General features: G+C 33.7%; 1 protein-coding gene across 1 annotated transcript; it reads left to right on the forward strand.

The window, feature by feature from the left end:
- Window positions 1-8495: 8495 nt before the first annotated feature.
- LOC106470995 (transcription factor Sox-11-like) lies at window positions 8496-9971 on the forward strand. Its single transcript, XM_013931581.2, has one exon. It carries the CDS (start codon window positions 8809-8811, stop codon window positions 9865-9867), a length of 1059 nt encoding a protein of 352 aa, XP_013787035.1. The 5' UTR covers window positions 8496-8808; the 3' UTR covers window positions 9868-9971.
- Window positions 9972-17978: the final 8007 nt, after the last annotated feature.

Below are 17978 nucleotides of genomic sequence, written 5' to 3' on the forward strand. Positions count from 1 at the left end.
GAAACAAAAAGACTCAGGTTGATTTGAAAAACTACACGTATTATTACGTTATAATAACCATAAAAAAGATTAATGTGCTTAGTTAACGGAAAACAAAACTGTACAATGTGTTACTCAGAATAATAAGAACCAAAATGGTTCGTAAAATATAATTATCATGTGTTACATAGTCAGAATCATAAGAAGTGTGTAATTCATGAAAAAGCAACTCTTTGTAGACTTGATAGAAAGAGGTAGTAACAATGTAACTACACTTTGAACGTAGTGTGGTGTGACGTTTAAAGACAATATTTGAATATATATATATACATGTCTGCATTACCGCTGAAAATAATAAAATATATATTATGAATAGTCGTTATCTTCACTCAGTGCTAAGGGTAAGAAATTTAAAGAATTAACAACACTGTTGTTTAAATTATTCAAGCTTCTAAAACTCAAACTGTCAATTCTGTTTTCATGCAACTCAACTTTCTATTTAATTCATAGTTCAGTTTTAAAATATTATGTGTTATATTTATTATTTTCATTAGCGTAAATTTGAAATTACTCCCTCGCTACTTCTAATAAGTGTTAGAAGAATACAACGAATAAAAAGAAATCTCCCTCGAACACCTCTATAACTAACCTTTTAATCAAACTTTGCGTTAAATGTGTAAAACATCTGGTATTAATTACAATAACAAAATATAAATGATGTGCATACCTTTTTTTCTTGTTAATAGCATTACAGCGATGAAAACACAGTTAATACGTAAATGGCGATACCGTCTCCGCACGTATTTCGCATTACGGGTTATATTGTTAGAAATGTGTACACGAAAAGTGGAATAATTCATCATTTTACTTTCGATACTTTTATTCGAATTCGACGTTTATTGACGTTTTTCTTGAACTTTCCTAATTATGCTTCCTGATCAAACTGGACAGGCGTCGTTGACCTCTTGACTTTCCAACTATTTGCTGGCCATTCTAATCGTGATAAGGATACAGTTAAAACAATGGAACTCTTACATTGAAACCGGTTTATGTATACATGTCGTCCTTGGCCAACAACTTCTGCTCCCTAAAACAACTAGAAGTAAGGAGCGTTGTATGGCCACACCTGTTACTGATCCACACGGTTTAAACACGGCTTGACAGGTGTCCAACTGGGCTAAGATTCATTAACACGGATAACCTCAGGGTCCAGTTTAATGGTCAGCAAAAGACACGGGATATCACGCTGAATAACTTCGGTTAAACTTGAAACTGTGGAAATGATCATTAACTTAGATGTTCTCAAACTGTGGGTTATGACCCACAGGGAGGGATCGCGAGAGACTTCAAGGGGAATTGTGAAGATATAACATATATCTTTGATTTTATTTTAATACTAATATATTCAAAGAGTTGCTTCATTTATCATTTTCTTCTATGTTTGGTTGTGGTACAGGGAAAGACCCATTGTAGTCTCACCAAATAATGAGATTTTACCGTCAATCTTATAGCCCATCCATGGCCCTAAAGAACGGATCTCGTTTTCTCGAAAATGTGGATTCACAGTCCGGGCATGCTAAACGCTGAATCATGCGCGGTTCTTCTTTTTATTATTTTACATGTTTTGTGACTGACTGTTTTAAGTTGTGGAATACCTTAATTATAAACTGTATGTGTAGAATTATATTATTGTACTAGCGTGAGAACAGTAGTTATTTTGTATTGATTATATAGTTACTTAACAAATGAGGTTATGAATGTTCGCCCTCTCAAAAAGGGGTTCCAAGCGAAAATGTTTGAAAATCCCTGTATTAGCCGTTCACACGTGTGTAGGTGGTATCTTGTTTTTTGCTGAAGTACTTCCTTTAATGTAATCCCGAAACATAGGAGACGAACGTCCTGTGAAATATCGGGATATTTGAACTTGCTTTGGAAGCTTCACAGACATTTCTCAATAATATTTCAAATTGATATAGTGATTTTTGTGCACATAAAGACTACTTGACAGGTTGCTATAGATCCATGTTTCTTCAATGTCTCTCTGCCTATCTTCTTTCACGGTGAGTTTAGCCATTGTATTCAAGGTGTTGATTGTGTTGAATAAACTTGAAGTAACACCAAATCAAGACAGGAGAAACTCGTGAAGCATAGTTCACATATCTGATTAGTTTTGTATATTTTTTCAGACTATCTTACTTGTCTCTTTTATCTGTTTCTTTCTATCGTTGTGCTCGTTATGTCTATTGTATTTATACTTGTGAATTATTCTGTGTTTATAGATTTAACTCTCTCTCTTTGTATATCTATATAGATAATACTCACTGACAGATATAGGTCTTTATATCTGATAAGTTCCATATTTTCTATTAAGGCTTAATATACAAGCGTTTCATTTTACTGCAATGAGCTCACAGAATTTTGGAAATCGATTTCATTTTGACAAGTGCTTTCCAAGTTATGTGTTTATATCTATATATAATTCCTGAGTAGCAAGAGTTTTAGTAACATATATATGATAGTTCTGACTTTTGCCATTCCAGAATACTTGCTAAAAGTTCAGTGAAACAACTAATTTGAAATACACGCTCTTCGATGCAGTACTGGAATACACACGTGGATCAACGGATGTAAGTGTAAAATCGTATAACTCATGCATACGTCACATTATCTAATCACGTGCTAACAACGTTTAAAATATGCCTATAGCTTACACTTTATAATGCACGCGCACCTCGGATTGGTAAGTACCTTAGAAATGCATATACTTATTTCCTGTTATCGAGTTATTTCTTAATATTCAATCTTTATTAGTAAATAGGATCAGCTCAATAAATATGACAAATCTAACATAATTTTGAAAACGTTTTCGATGATATCTATATATTTGTGTTGTAGAAACAACAAAATTAAAGCTGTCCGCTATATATTACGTTTTTGTCACAAATTACTACGTAATGCTTGTTGCGAGGAAAAGAAACGCACTTACAAAATAATAATTATTATCTCTGCGTTTAGTAGAATACGTTTTAGGCAGTTCGGAACGTCTATAATCCCCTGCACATATGTGCAGGAATAATATTCTTGTCAACGATTAGAAGCACGTTTCTCTTAAAATAATTCCGTTCAAGAAACAAACGACTTTAAACTCTCATTTAACTATCGGAGTATTATCATAACATGGACATGAAATTAATTAATGAATTTTGCATAAGTGGTCTAGCTATCAACCATTATTCTAAGAGAGTTGTAACTGACTTTAACTCCTCATCCTTACGTGGCCAAATGATAAAACAAAAAACATCGGTGTTTCAAGTAATTTTTCTTGATTGATTTTACTGTTTCACCACTGTCGTTTCTGGCGAAGAGGTCAACATGCTTCGCCAGTTTCGATTATTTACGCCTGTATTCAGAAGGCAAGAATACGTCAATTGGTTACAACGTAATTAGTCTTACTAATTACACTAACTATATATTGTTTCGCCCAGTTGTGTGTTGACAGTTCTCGATATAAATAATTTACTAAAATGAAGTTTAGGTCCACTATCAAGGAACAATAAGTTTAAATGGATACAAGTTTGGAAATGTTCATGTTGTACTGAAGAGGCCACTTGAAAGTGTCGAAACTTGTATCTATATAGTGGATCTAAACTCTACTTTACGCGGTATTATGTACTTACATACTAATAATGTTGTTTGCTATTCCAATGTATCATGATGAATATATTAAATCATACGTTGGCCCAAGTTGATTTTCTCTAACAATATATAATGTTTCTATACCATGGTAACTCATGGAGAGTAATTAAGTACGCGCACTTTGTTAATTTTTTTTCAAGCGATACAACATGACCGTGTTTGTGTTCTTCTTGATTAACATCGAATTCATTGGAAGATGTAATACATTAGTTTGTTGAATACCATGTTGTATTGTGTGATATATATATACCCATGAACACTGTTTAGCAACAACGAATTAAAGTTGTAGATGAAGATAGTCTAATTTCTAGTTCAAGTTATATCTTCAATACAGCAATATCAACTAGCCTTGTGAACAGGATATTTTTATTAGCCTAATTTCTAATCAAAGCAAGTTACCTACACAGAATAAAACTAAACATATACACCTTGTACTGAGCATATCTAATTAAGTATCATGTTCAAACTATAATGATGTATTGTTTCATCAGGTGGGTACCTCGCTCTTAACGAGATTTTCGATCATATATACATTGTTTAGCCTAAGAAATTTAAAGAAGATTAAATTTAGAAGTTAGACTGTTATAATACAGTATTACAGTATATGTATATATTTGTGTGTGTGTAGTTATATATATATAAGCAATATTCTTCTAACAAATAGCAAAACATTCATGCAGAAGAAATTATAAAAGTGGAATATGATTCGTATAAAATTTTAGTCTTATTTTCTATTTGTTAGAATGTTGAGTATACATGATGTTAAAAGAACAACAGATTTAGACATTGCCAGGTGTTATAGGGCCGAATTCTTTACAGTAGGTGTCGGTGACTTATTGGCGATAAATTTCAACAATAAACGGACAATACACAACCCACTTGTTTTGAAATGATATATTCAAAACAAGTCAAACGTATGAACAAAACTTCGTTACAGTATTGGTTATCACAGTTGTCTCCAGTGACACGTTTTAGTACAAAAAAAAAAGGTCTTTCCCTGAGCACTTTCTTACTTCTTAACTGAGATACATACGCAAGACGATGCCTAGGTTTGTGAATACTGCTTGAAGTTTCATTTGTCTTCAATATTTCAGAACAATAGAGAAGACGATGTTTTCTAGTTCGGTTCGGATTGAAGAAGCTTTTACAAATGCGGCCCCCCAGTGGCACAGCGGTATGTCTGTGGACTTACAACGCTAGAAACCGGGTTTCGATACCCGTGGTGGGCAGAGCACAGATAGCCCTTGTGTAGCTTTGTGCGTAATTAAAAAAACAATACAAATGCGAGCATTCTTCAGCTAGAGTAAAAAATTTTCCACATCGTCTGAGTACATATTTATTAAATTCGAGCAACCTTGATGAATGTCATGAAAGCTACATTTCTTCGGATTTATGATACAGCCGAATATGTCAAGCATCTACGTATATGCCTCTCGTCTTTTTCTTAACTGAGAAATTAGGATCTCATTAGACACTAAGAATGTCTCGACCTTGAATTGATGTTTTCCTCTTAACTCCTTATCTTTTACTGATTCATCAAACTGGTATTGCCCTTTCGGTTTCTTTTTGAATCTATCGCATATTCAGTATAACCAGTTAGCATCTTTCTGAAATGATTCGTAGCTGTTACGGAAAGATGCCACATAATTTTCAAATGACAAATACAACTTAATACCATATCAAGCCCAGTGTCACAATTTAACATATATATACTTCTTAATAGTATTAATATATACTGTGTTGTTGTTGGGCTTAGGATTATTCTACAATACATGTCTGTGACTTGTTAGCGATAAATTAAACGATAAATGGACAGCACGCCCTTCACTTGTTTTCCAAATAATATATATATATATATATTCGGAACAAGTTAAACGTATGTACAACAAATTTTTCATACAATAGAGATTACAGACATATCATAAACACTATATAAGTAGTTTTTTCTAGTGAAAAGTCCACTTAGGCCTATTCAATTGTTTTAGAATTTCAGTTGACAAGCCGAACTATCTTCTCTATAGCTATCGCACTGGTATTCTGGTATTACAATTGTGGTGCAAGTTACCGTAATCGTTTGGTCTTCTTTCTTCTAAATATCCTCTGTTCCTTTTGTCAAAGTGCACTTAGGCTGATTTGATTACTTTAGAACCACGCTTTGACGGAATAAATTCTTCTTCTTATCTCCTTTTCTACTGTTAGTCTTACTCTAACATATTAAATGTTAGGCCTATGTTAATAGTTAGGCCTATCACGTCTACGGTAGTTAACTTCACGCCGAACTTTTTCTTGGCCGCGACTTTACTGTCTTCTGCTATTGTCTGTCTGCTTTTTCTGCTCGTCTCACACTATCTATATGTCTATCACTTATCCGCCTTCTAGAAATCTCTATATTCTTGACGTCAATGTTTTTATTGCACGCGATGTTCGATAGTCTCAACATCAATGACTAATAAACACAACTTCCCACAATCGTCTGCTTTTAACTCTTATTATAACAAAAACTAAACAGTAATAAAATATTCACTCATTAAAATAGATTAATGAATAATATCTAAACTAAATAGCCTTTTATATCATGACACCCAATATTAACTGATTGCAGTTTTTATCATTAAACCTCTTCAAAAGCGTAGTCCAAACACACACCATTAATCCCATATCAAGTGTTTTTAATTTTATTTTTATTCGTCCGGCTTCAATTCTCCGTTTCGGTTTCTCTCCATAGTTTGACTCACGGTTTTGAGTGCAGAAACTACATTAGTGTAACATTGAAACAAAGTATTGCACTCACCCGCATTAACTCTCCAATGGATAACCCCAAAAATATTCAGTGGTTCTTGTTTCAAATGCATTTTCAAAATCCCCCATCGAATGGCTGAAGCAAGAAAAAATATATACAACTGTTACAGTAATTCAAAAAATAAAATAAAATCTTGAACACCACGCTTACAAAGTTCAGGGAATGGGCTGCGCAAGTGTATACATACTAGGCTTTAGGCTGGCACTTTTTATTATAGCTTGTAGGCTATAATATTAGCTTAATTAATTTATAAGTTACTTTTTAAGTACAGAGCAGCTTACTCTTCATCAGAACTTATCGATGATTTTTATTATTACGCACGCGCAGTCCTTTTTCTAGTTTCGTAGGAAGGGTGTTAATTCAGTCTTCATCTGTCTTATGAAAATATTTTCGTTTAGATAACTGGTTTGAGAAAAACATTAAAGCATATTTTTTCCGTAACATTATCTATCATGGGGTAGTTTGCTTGCACTGTGCTGACGTGTGGTCAGACACGCGCCGTGTACACGCCTCCTTGTGGCAGTCGCGCTTGTCACCTGCACGTTCTCATGCGACCTCACTGTGCTAAGAACATTGCTAGAGCGCATTGCGTACCCTATTATTGCTCGGTTGTCCGCGCCCCTGGAGAAGGGCTTGGGAGCCGCTAGAATTTATTGGTGTTCCCAGGTTATCACGAATTAAGTTTGTTACGGGCACTAACACCGTGTTTCCTTAACCGACATTCTGTGTGTCATGTATCAATTCTTAGGAAGGGGGGGGGGGGGGAGATTATGTAAAATGACTAGAAAAATATCTTTGCGTTATGTGGCCAGTTAGGCATAGCCTAATAATGGTAAGTGTGCCGCGTTCTGAATCAGAGGGTTCACATTTCGTTACCCAAAATTAACAACAACAAAATACACGACCCACACTTTGGAGCAGTCGGTACATAATCGCACTATTCGATTAGAGTAGCCCAAGGGTAAGCGGTTGGTGCTGATTAACTATAGCTCTTGTGTAGCTTTGCAAAGAATATCTTAAACGAAACAAACTTTTGGCAACTTTCATCACAGACTAACAAACTAGATAATTACGGACTGTACTTTTCACTAACGTTTAATCAGTTTTTACAATCGCGTCTTGTAAAAAACTTCGAAATTTAGTCTGGATCTGGTAATTGTTTTATTTGCTTTCGCTCTTATAACGATGATCGACTTACTGATGACAGCAAGTATGCTTTGAAAATAGTACGAATTTCTGAGCAATAATAACAATAAGTTTATAAAACTAAATATCACAAAAAATATCTCATTTGAAATTGTTTCATTTTTTCTGCAATAAAACAATAAAATATAATGAGTTTAAAAAAATTAAATAACATAATATTGATTATAAATATTGCTAGCCATACAATAATTTTTAAATAAAATACCACATAACAAGATAGTTTGCAAGGTTCTCCGCCAGATGGGGACAGTATTGCAGCACTCGCACTAGAAAGAATTGGGTCTGTGATTAATGTACTATATATCACGAGAAAACTGGTCGGAACATGTACTGTGTCTAAAATGTATCTTACGAAACACATTTTAGTACAAATAATTGTGTCTTTGTTATAAAAATCTGCATCTTCACCTTTAATTATTGTACATACTTTGATCTTTGGATACACTATTTTTTGCAGTTAATCAGTTTAGAGTTTTAAGTGATAAAATATTGTTTACTGTTACAGTTTACATAACCTCTTTCTCAGTTTTATTCAATGTGTAGTATTCATTTATACCGTTTTTCATCATCTTTATCATTTAATAGGTAAAATTATCTTACGAAAATTACAATAACAAAGAATATCAGATGAAAGATTAAAAGACAGTGCTAAAGGAAAGCCTGGTACCTCTCAGCCTGCATGTTACCAACATTCTGTAACCACGTGAATAGCGACTGGAAAATCACATTACAAGCTTTCGCTTTCTATGTTAATATTATTTAGCTCCGCCTTCCAATTTCCGGCTCACAGAGCAGATAGGCCTTGAGATATATGGGGGCGCTAACCTTGAAGCTCATTGGATAACGAGAATGTGATATCAGCATTACGTACTTTCAAATACCACAATCTGACAGCAAGACGAGTTAGACGTTTGGTGTATTCGAAAGAGAAAGGTCTAGTTGGGAGTTTGGATAACTTAACTGCTGTGCGGTCGTCAGAAGCGTGGATGTTAACGTTTTCTTAGCGCAGGTTACGATAGTTTTACTGAATTTTTGAAGATTTTGTTGTACTGTGACTTGACATGTCTTCCTAGTCTGTACAAGGGAAATAAGGTGTGTTGCACTAAAAACTTAGGCGTACAACGTTCATGTTACCACACAACGGACTCTCGACAATGATGGCTACATCACCGTCGAGCAACGATGACTTAGGTCAAGATACAGAAAGAGGGGAGATTATGTTTGGTTCTATGAAGGTTCTTTCGAACTCTCGCACTCCGTATACGGATGCTACACGGTGTAAAAAAGCAGCTAATCATATTAAACGTCCTATGAACGCTTTCATGGTATGGAGTCAGATTGAACGCCGTAAGATTTGTGAGCAACAACCTGATATGCACAACGCAGAAATTAGTAAGCGGTTAGGGAAAAGGTGGAAGCTACTTACTGATGAAGAGCGTCAACCTTTCATTGAGGAAGCTGAACGATTGCGCTTACTTCACATGCAAGAATATCCTGATTACAAATACAGACCAAGAAAAAAAGTGAAGCCAACTTCGAAGTCTGAAAAGAAGAGTCCTGTGAAACACAAGTCTAACGGAGATAAGGGTGGTAGTAAGCCTAAACAGCCAAGATTTCATCTATCAAGTCCCACTGTAAACCAAACAACTGTCTCTACTAGTGGAATAAATCATAACAGGCTCAAACTGAAGCTCACCATCGATAAGAAATTTAAAGAAAGTATTCGGCAGAGTAAACAGGTTCCTTTGTCTGTGAATCAGTTCACACCTCCGGCCAAAGTACCGTGTTCGCCGTCAGAGGATCAACCTTCTTCCCCGGAAAGCACCAACGTTAGCCTGTATGAAGATAACATGTATGCCAAAAATACCAAAGCAAACTTGATTACAGCAAATAAAGCAGCGATATCTGTTAAGACTGAACCAGTTGAAGCTGTGGAAACATCTAATGGCTCACCTGACAACAGCCTAGTTGATCTAGACACATTGACCGAAGTGCTGTTAGTACCCTCTACGTGGGCTCAAGAACTGGGCAGTTTGAACATTTCACCTTTGACGGACTTTGATGCTTTGGAAACTGGTAGTACTAGTTCTGGCTCGCACTTTGAATTTCCGGACTACCAGAATTCAGAAGTGACCGATATTTTGGGAGAAGACTGGCTTGATACTAGTTTTGCCACCTTTATTTAACTGTTAGGCAGTCAACCCTTCAGCAAGAAACACTCAAACAGTGACCGTAAAGTTCTGTTGTTCCGTAGTTGTCTGTGTGAAAAGATTAATTAATTCTTCGTGAACATCGAACACAATTGTACTATCTATCACCAAACTATGCACATGAATGAAAAACAAAATTATATTTTCACAAACTACTGTAATTGTAAGTAAGAGTATTAAAACGTTTTTTGTTTAATTTTGGAGGCACTTTGGGAACGTTGTTTACATAGCTTAAGTTATGTTTGTTATTTTCTGGTTGCAAGTTTTATTATGTGTAGAGACATTGTTTGAATATTTCTTATGTAGCCTAAAATTCAACAATATTTGAAATTAGTTATAGAGCTAAGTCTGTGTTTAATAACTCAGTTTTTTACAGTGCTTTTATTTTTTATTTTTACTTTGTAGATAAATCGTTCAAAAGTATTTGTTTCGCCAAGAAGGCAAACGTTACAAATAGTCACCGTTGTGTATAATAGTATTACTAGTTAATAATACTGTACATAGAGCCCAAGTATATGTTGTTTAATTTTATGAGGTGAGGCATTTTGTCATTTTTGATTACTGAATCTGACTGAATAATGTTTTGTACATTTATACTAAAACGAAAGTCGACGCTATATATAAAAGCGTCTAGCACATATAAAGGGGCCATTACATTTTGTACTTTTATTAAACATTGCACAGACACTTCCAAGTAAAATAAGAGTACGTGGGAAATTCCGAGTGCCTCCATTATAGTCGTTAATACCTCAGTAGTCTTGTGTGAAAGTTAGCCTGAGCGAAGAGATGTTGTTTCAAAATGTATTAATTATTTTAAAGTATGTTGGAATTGTATTTGTCTTGTGTTGAAGCTTCAAATGGCTATATTATAGTATAACTTTGCCACAAGCCCATATCTTAGACGTTTTAAGCCTTGCGGGGACTGATATTTATTTCACGTTAACTATAGGCCTGTAAATGTTTATATTAAAAATCTTTAGTGCTAGCTTAGGCCTTACCTTAGGCTGTTTTAGTTTAAATTTCTTGTCCCCGCCCTGCTTAACTTCGTAAGATTTGATAGCCTGTATTAGACGTAGTCAGTCGCTTAGTTATTTATAAACCATAGTGGTGATGGGAGACTGTATGTGTGAGTGTGAACCAGTAATGTATGTTTAATATCTTGAACAAAATATAAATGGCTGTTTTTTGTACGACAAATTTTCAACTGTATCATACCTTGTTACGTAGAAATGAATAACTTTTTATATACCAAAAACTGTGTCCTGTGTGATTTATTTAACACAGTTTACACCCAATATGCGATTATATTGGTTGTAGTAAAAAACTGGACTTTTTTTTGTTTGTTTAATCGGTTATTCTTCTCAAAAGTGTTAAAAAACCCTAATCAGTTAGCTGAGTAATAAGGCTGTTTTCAATTGTGATATATACATAGTGCGAAGGTTATTAAAGAAGTGGTAGTTATGTATATTTAAACAGATATCTGGAGTTTGCCGTTTAGAATGAAATCTAAGATTAAGAAATATTGAGAAGTAAGGGTGGTATTAATAATATATATATATTATTACCTTATAATATTCTTCTGGAAGTGGAGTAATTTGGGAAAAAATACCCGTGTTAATATATTTCATCTTGCAGTGGTATCAATACTACTGGCAATAGCATATTGCTTAACTTTAAAAAAGTTTTATTTCAAGCTGGTTCACAATGCGCTTGTAGTTCAAAGATCACTTTGTTCGTATCCGTTAGCTTTTAGGAGAGCTGAAATATTTGTTGGAATATATTTGAATATGCCTTTTCCTTTTAGTTTTACTCTCTTTTAAATCCGTGCAACATTGTAACGTTACAATCTTGTGTGTGTGTGTGGAAATTTCATTTAAAGAGGGTTGAAAAACCTGTTTGTAATTCATTAGGTCAAACACATCTCTGCATGTGCTGTCTTATTTCTAGCTTGTTAGGTTTTGTCTCAAGGTCAAGTATTTACCACGTGACCTTAGAGGGCGGTAGTTTCTGTAAAATAAAACAGACTCACGTAGAAATTTTACAGACAGAATTACCTTTAAATATATTGGCCTGTTTTGTTTTTTGGTCAACAAATATATTGTTGCATGAACCCTGTGCTAATGTTTTTATCTAACTGGTTAAAACAGCAACATTATTAGATTTTTAAAAATGTGTAAATTAGTAAATGTTTTTTTTCTTTTCAAAATTTTAGTTAAAATGAAGTCTTGTAATAGCTGGCAGCACTGATAAAACAAGACAACTACAGAAAATGAAACAATACTTAAATATTAAATTATCTTTACATCATCAAAGCAGTAAAATCTGACAAGTTACGCTAACTTATTTGATGTACTCGGTACCTAGCAAGTATGCCCTTAAGTTTACGAAACAAAAATTTCACAAAGTAAAATTGACAGCTGAAAGAGAAAATGATCCAGTAAAACAGCATGTTTGAACGAAACTCGATAGCCTTTTAATATCTAATGTAATGTGTGAATAAAATTAGATAACTTTGTGCTTAACAACAAACTGACAAATAAACAAGTGTTTTGGCCAAGCGATCTTCATTGGGAACTATTTAAAGCATTTTATTTTTTATACCTTACCACACGTATGAATTTATAGTAGTGTGTTGTCTATCAGTCAGTAGACGCTAAAATGACGTCACATAAGGGACACTTAACGTTGCAATTTGTAACGTGCGCATGCCATGAATCAAGAGAAGAATTATGCATTCTGTAGGCTACAACAAAGCATGACATATGGATATCAAAAGCAAGAAATAAATGAATTTGTTACTTTTAACTTTATTAGTTTTATTTACTCTTGAAGCAGAACACTTTCGGGGACCCTGGTGAAGTATATCTCGTATTTAAATTCGATGGCGAGGAACCCACTTTGAGACTAAAAATGCATTATTACATCTAGTATTATTAGCATTTTGTTTAACTATAATTTGAATTATTATCTGGTTACTTCTTTTTCAACACAAAAAATGGTCTACTTGAGCGTATAAATTTGTAACTCTGTTTATCCGTATTCTGATGTTATTGAACTTCAGTGGACCAGTAATTACTGTTATAGAACGAAGATAAAAATTAAAAGATATCACATAGATAAAAATACCTAGAACATAGCGTGTAAATCTCAATTTTTAATCCTCCGTAATGAATTATGTATCTATACAATTGTTCAGAAACTGCATATGGATATACATTTAATGTTGTCCTTTATAATTTGTTGTATATATTTGATGTAATCCTTTTTTTACAAAGTATTTATGTGTGTGTGATGTTATACGTATATACATATCTGTCATGTTAATTATCGTAAACACAAATACACCCTTAAAACCATTCCACATAACATATTAGTTAGGCCTATTGTTTTTTCTTGACTTGTCTGTTCAACTCTTTAACGTTTCACTGAAATACTTTAGCCAATTAACTGAGTTAAGCTATATAAAAGCGTCTGAATGAAGTACATTTTTCATAATGATATTGTCATATTTAATCTAGTCTATGTGATGATGCTACAGAGGGTGTTTGTTGTGGCGTTGTATTTTAGAAGAATAAGTTAACCTCACATTAAAAACAAGTGTCGTTTACATTTAACTTATCTTTTAAAGGAATAACAATATAAGCTCATTCTGAACATCTTTTGAAGAACTATACTCAAAATATCTTTATTGAATGCAACTCCCCCCCGTATAATTTAACCTTATATAACTTTTACTTACTATAATCTAGCCTAACTCATCTTACCCTAATTCAGTATAAACAATCTAATTCAATTTAACCAATCTTAATGTAAAATATATCAACCTTACCTAGCTCACAGGAATTTTATTAAAATGATCTTGACTTAACCCTAAAGTGATAGCCTAGTCAAACTAGCTCATCCTCCGAATATTTTATGTTTGTTTTAAATTTTGATCAAAGGCTATCTTCTCTAGCCATCCCCAATTTAGAATTGATAGACTGGAGGGAAGGCAGCTACTTAACACAGTCAACTTGTGTGTTATTCTAATCAAATAGTAGAATTGACCGTAACATAACGCCACCAAGGCTGAAAGGGCGAGTATGTTTGAACCAGCGACTCGCAGCGTACGAGTCGAGCGCCCTATCACTAGACCATACCAGACCCCAAATATTTTATTTATAGTAACCATAAAATGTGAATTATTAATAGTGTGGCTATGAAGATGTGTGTCGTTAGTTGTGTGAATTCTATGAGCTTTTTACCGCCTGACTACTTATCTATAACATAAAGCTTGTTTACATCCTAGGTAGAGGTAATGAACGTTTATATATGACTGTTTTGGGTTTATGATCCCCAAGAGAGAGAGCGTGTTTTTTGTTGTTATTTTTTCTGTGTTTATACCTTTTGTGTAATCCAAGAAGCTAACAATTCTTTAATTAAGTGCTCATTTATTCTTGTAAAATAAAATCGCTTGTTCTAGAAAGGAAAGGCAAAAAAACAAAACAAATAATTTATATCATAATGTTACAATGGACTTTAAACTATACTTCCAGTATTTCTCTCCGATAACGCTTCCGGACGTTTCAATGTGTGGTTTTTAAGTACAAATATAAACATGATCATAGTGTAATCAATAACGTTTGACCTATTTCGCTTGTTGTAGAATTCCCGCGTTTTCGACCTCCACATTCTATCTATGTGCAATGCAAGATTGAATAAATAAATGTCTGTGTATATATTCATTTGCCTATGTGTGCACACTGTGTAATCTTTAATTGATAAAAAAAATGAATATTTCAAAACGAGGGTCTTTATTTTTCCTATTATTAGAAGGGAATACTTTTATATATATTGGTATTTTCAGCTATTGTACAAATAGAATCTAGCTGCACCTGTTACGTATAGTCTTCCGGTGCCACCTGTCGTTTTATATTAGTACTAATTTTCGGGTGTTGTATATTGTTACGTAATTGAAAATACATCATTAGTAGTTAATAATTGTTGTGTGATCGAATATTGATCTCAGATGCTGTTCATTTTTTTTTAGTTGGTTTGTAATACTAGTGAATTTGTTTCATTTTGGTGTATAATCTTTTAAACACCACTAATAACTTAAAATACTTTATGTGTTTGGATAACATGTGACATACTGTCACAATTACTTATCCGTTATTATACAGCGGACTAACTCGTTATTTATTTATTTTCCTCACAAATACTTAAATTTCAACGAGGATAATATGACGTAGAGGCATAATGCTTTTTATAATATTAGTGACAACCACCTTTAAACCTTTACTGTGAGAATCATAAGTACGAAATTTTAAAAATAAAATTGTTCAAGTTCAATCAGTGGGAAATGTAGCAGTAAGATAGCGATGTCTTGTAAATATAAAGTATTACCTGCCGATATAAAACCTCTAATATGAAAAGCGAAAGCCAGTAATTGTCATAAGGGTTAATATTGACTTGTTTAATTATATTAGTTGATAATAAATAGCTCATGCTTTTTAATGAGAGTTCAGGCTTGAAGAATAAGTAGTTCTGTAATTAGCTGGGAAAAAAGAAAGCAACATAATGATATCCATATTTACACAAACGTCACTGCGAAGTTAATTCATAAAAACTATTTAAAAGCTAAATAGTGACGATTTAGATTAACAAAAGTCAATAAACTATCATAAACTGGTGGCATAGCTCGAAAATAGTCGTCATTTATATTATTGAATTAAATATAAATAATTACTTGAGAGCGATTCATAAAACTGTGATGTACTATTTATAACTGTGTTCTAGGTAAATTCCGAAGTACGAAATATTGACAGTTACCTGGCTCGAGATTATTTTACTTTATATAGTAATCTGCTGGTAAGATTTTAGTCTAATCAGTCTTCAGAGATTCGGTTGATCCAATATTACAAAACAGTATATATAATTAAAACGAATGAACTATTTACTGTGGGTTTATAGGAAGTCGGGTAAACGTTGGCCAAATCCATGCACACGTAGAAGTAGAGTAAACAAGATTAGAATTGAGGAAGTAGCAAAAATAAAAGAAAAAACAATATATATATGTGTGAGTGTGTGTGTGTGTGCATTATGTGTCAGCAACAAGACTTCTTTCGCAAACTCGTGTTGATGTTAAGAGAAAGGGATCAACCAGCACAAGGGAGTGAATAAAATACAGCCTTGTTCACATCAAAATACTATATCAGCTCACTGCCAGATGTTTTCGATAACAGTATGTAAAACGTCATCGCCAACGCATTCCGGCTGCTTTCAACGTTCACACATTATTCAGTAGTCCTCCACCCCCATTCAATTTAATGAATGGTTCATTTTATTATCGGATTGCAATTTATTTTTCTGTAAATTCTAAGTTTCCTCTTTCCAGCAATGGTGTACTTTTTACTATTTAAATATTGTTTTTCCTAAATCTCAAACTTCTTTGTTGATGAACATGGTCATAATTTACGCCGGAGATGAGGTCTTTGTATTTTACTGTCTTTGACAGTTAATATAATTTAAAATTGGCACAAAAACAGCTAACTAAGCAGAAAATTACAAAATGGAAGATGATCGATGTTTCCATCGTTTCGTGTTTTTGTTCTTCAGATGTTCTGTAAAGTGTATTATTATTATTTGATCTTACTTTACAAGAAACTGTTTTTGGCAAATTAGTCATGCAACATTGGAGATGATTTTTGGAAGTCAACAACAAGAACAATGAAAAAAGTAAGTTTATTTCTATCAATATCAAATGGCATATTAAAACATAATAATTTATGAATGTGCTGACTGTGATTATTTATGTTTGTTGTATTAGTTTCAAGTCTGTTGTATTATAGTGTTGTAACAGTTTCTATCATTGGACGGATTCTTTTTATTATCAGCTAAAAATAATGAAAAGTCCGATTCTACTTAACGATAAATGAATCATTTTATTTCTTTTACCACAAGTTATACAAGCTCATATTGATAGGCTTAACTTACCAATAAAATTAAACAGCTACTTAATATTGGATTTCCTCTTGTATCTGTGGCACAACTCAAACTTGGCTGACTAACATTGCTAACTCAGTAATCGACTAGCAAACTAACTCACTTATTCACTGACTAATTCAATGATCAACAACAATTTTCTATACAGTATTTTTTCTTCCAGTTCTCAAGAAGATTCGAGACATCACGTTATATTGAGCCACAGGTAATGTCTAGGTGTCACCCTCATCATTACGTCATGCCAAAACTCCCTCTAGCAAACAATACAAAATGTCTGAATTAAAATATTAAAGTATAATCCACAAAACTACTCAACCCTTCGATGGATTTTGCACTCCCATGAACAATTCTAATATCCAAATAAAGCAATAACATATTAGCAATAGAATCGCCATTTAACATTGATATAATTAATTGATATCCATGTATCTAACATTACAATTATTGAATCAATACTGGAATATACAAGATACAAAGCACAATCTTAATTTTGATCAATAGGCAGTATTTTTTTTTACTGGTTTATAATGCCTAAATTGTCCTTTTATCAAACTTTTTTATGGCTTATGGTGCCAAGATCGGAAGATCTCTTGTTCTGTACTGTCAGCTGCTGTCTTGTCACTGGGGGGCTTCACTTTAGTGTCTTTATCCTAGGAGCCCTCCAGTGGCACAGCGGTATGTCTGCGGACTTACAACGCTAGAATTCGGGTTTCGATACCCGTGGTGGGCAGAGCACAGATAGCCCATTGTGTTGCTTTGTGCTTAACTTCAAACAAAAAAACCTATCCTTGGAGGTAATATGGGAGTGGTCTCAGTAGGCATCACGGACTTTCCATCATGTCGTCTTACTTGTAGTGAAGTCTTTACTGAAGTTTAGCAGTTGGAATATGGGAAAATTCCATAAAGAAGGTGTTTGGTGCCTCACGAACTCCCCGATGATCATCATTTCCAATGTGTGAACGTTGCTTCATCTCTTCTGGCGCGTGAACCATTTTTGGACATAACTGTCACAGGTGATGAAAAGTGGATTCTAATTGCGACCCCAAAACCTGAAATCCATCTGCAGAAAGTGATGCTTTGCATTTGGTGGGACATCAAAGGAG

Source organism: Limulus polyphemus, unplaced genomic scaffold (assembly GCF_000517525.1).
Source record: "Limulus polyphemus unplaced genomic scaffold, Limulus_polyphemus-2.1.2 Scaffold4344, whole genome shotgun sequence".
Classification (NCBI taxonomy): Eukaryota; Metazoa; Arthropoda; class Merostomata; order Xiphosura; family Limulidae; genus Limulus; species Limulus polyphemus.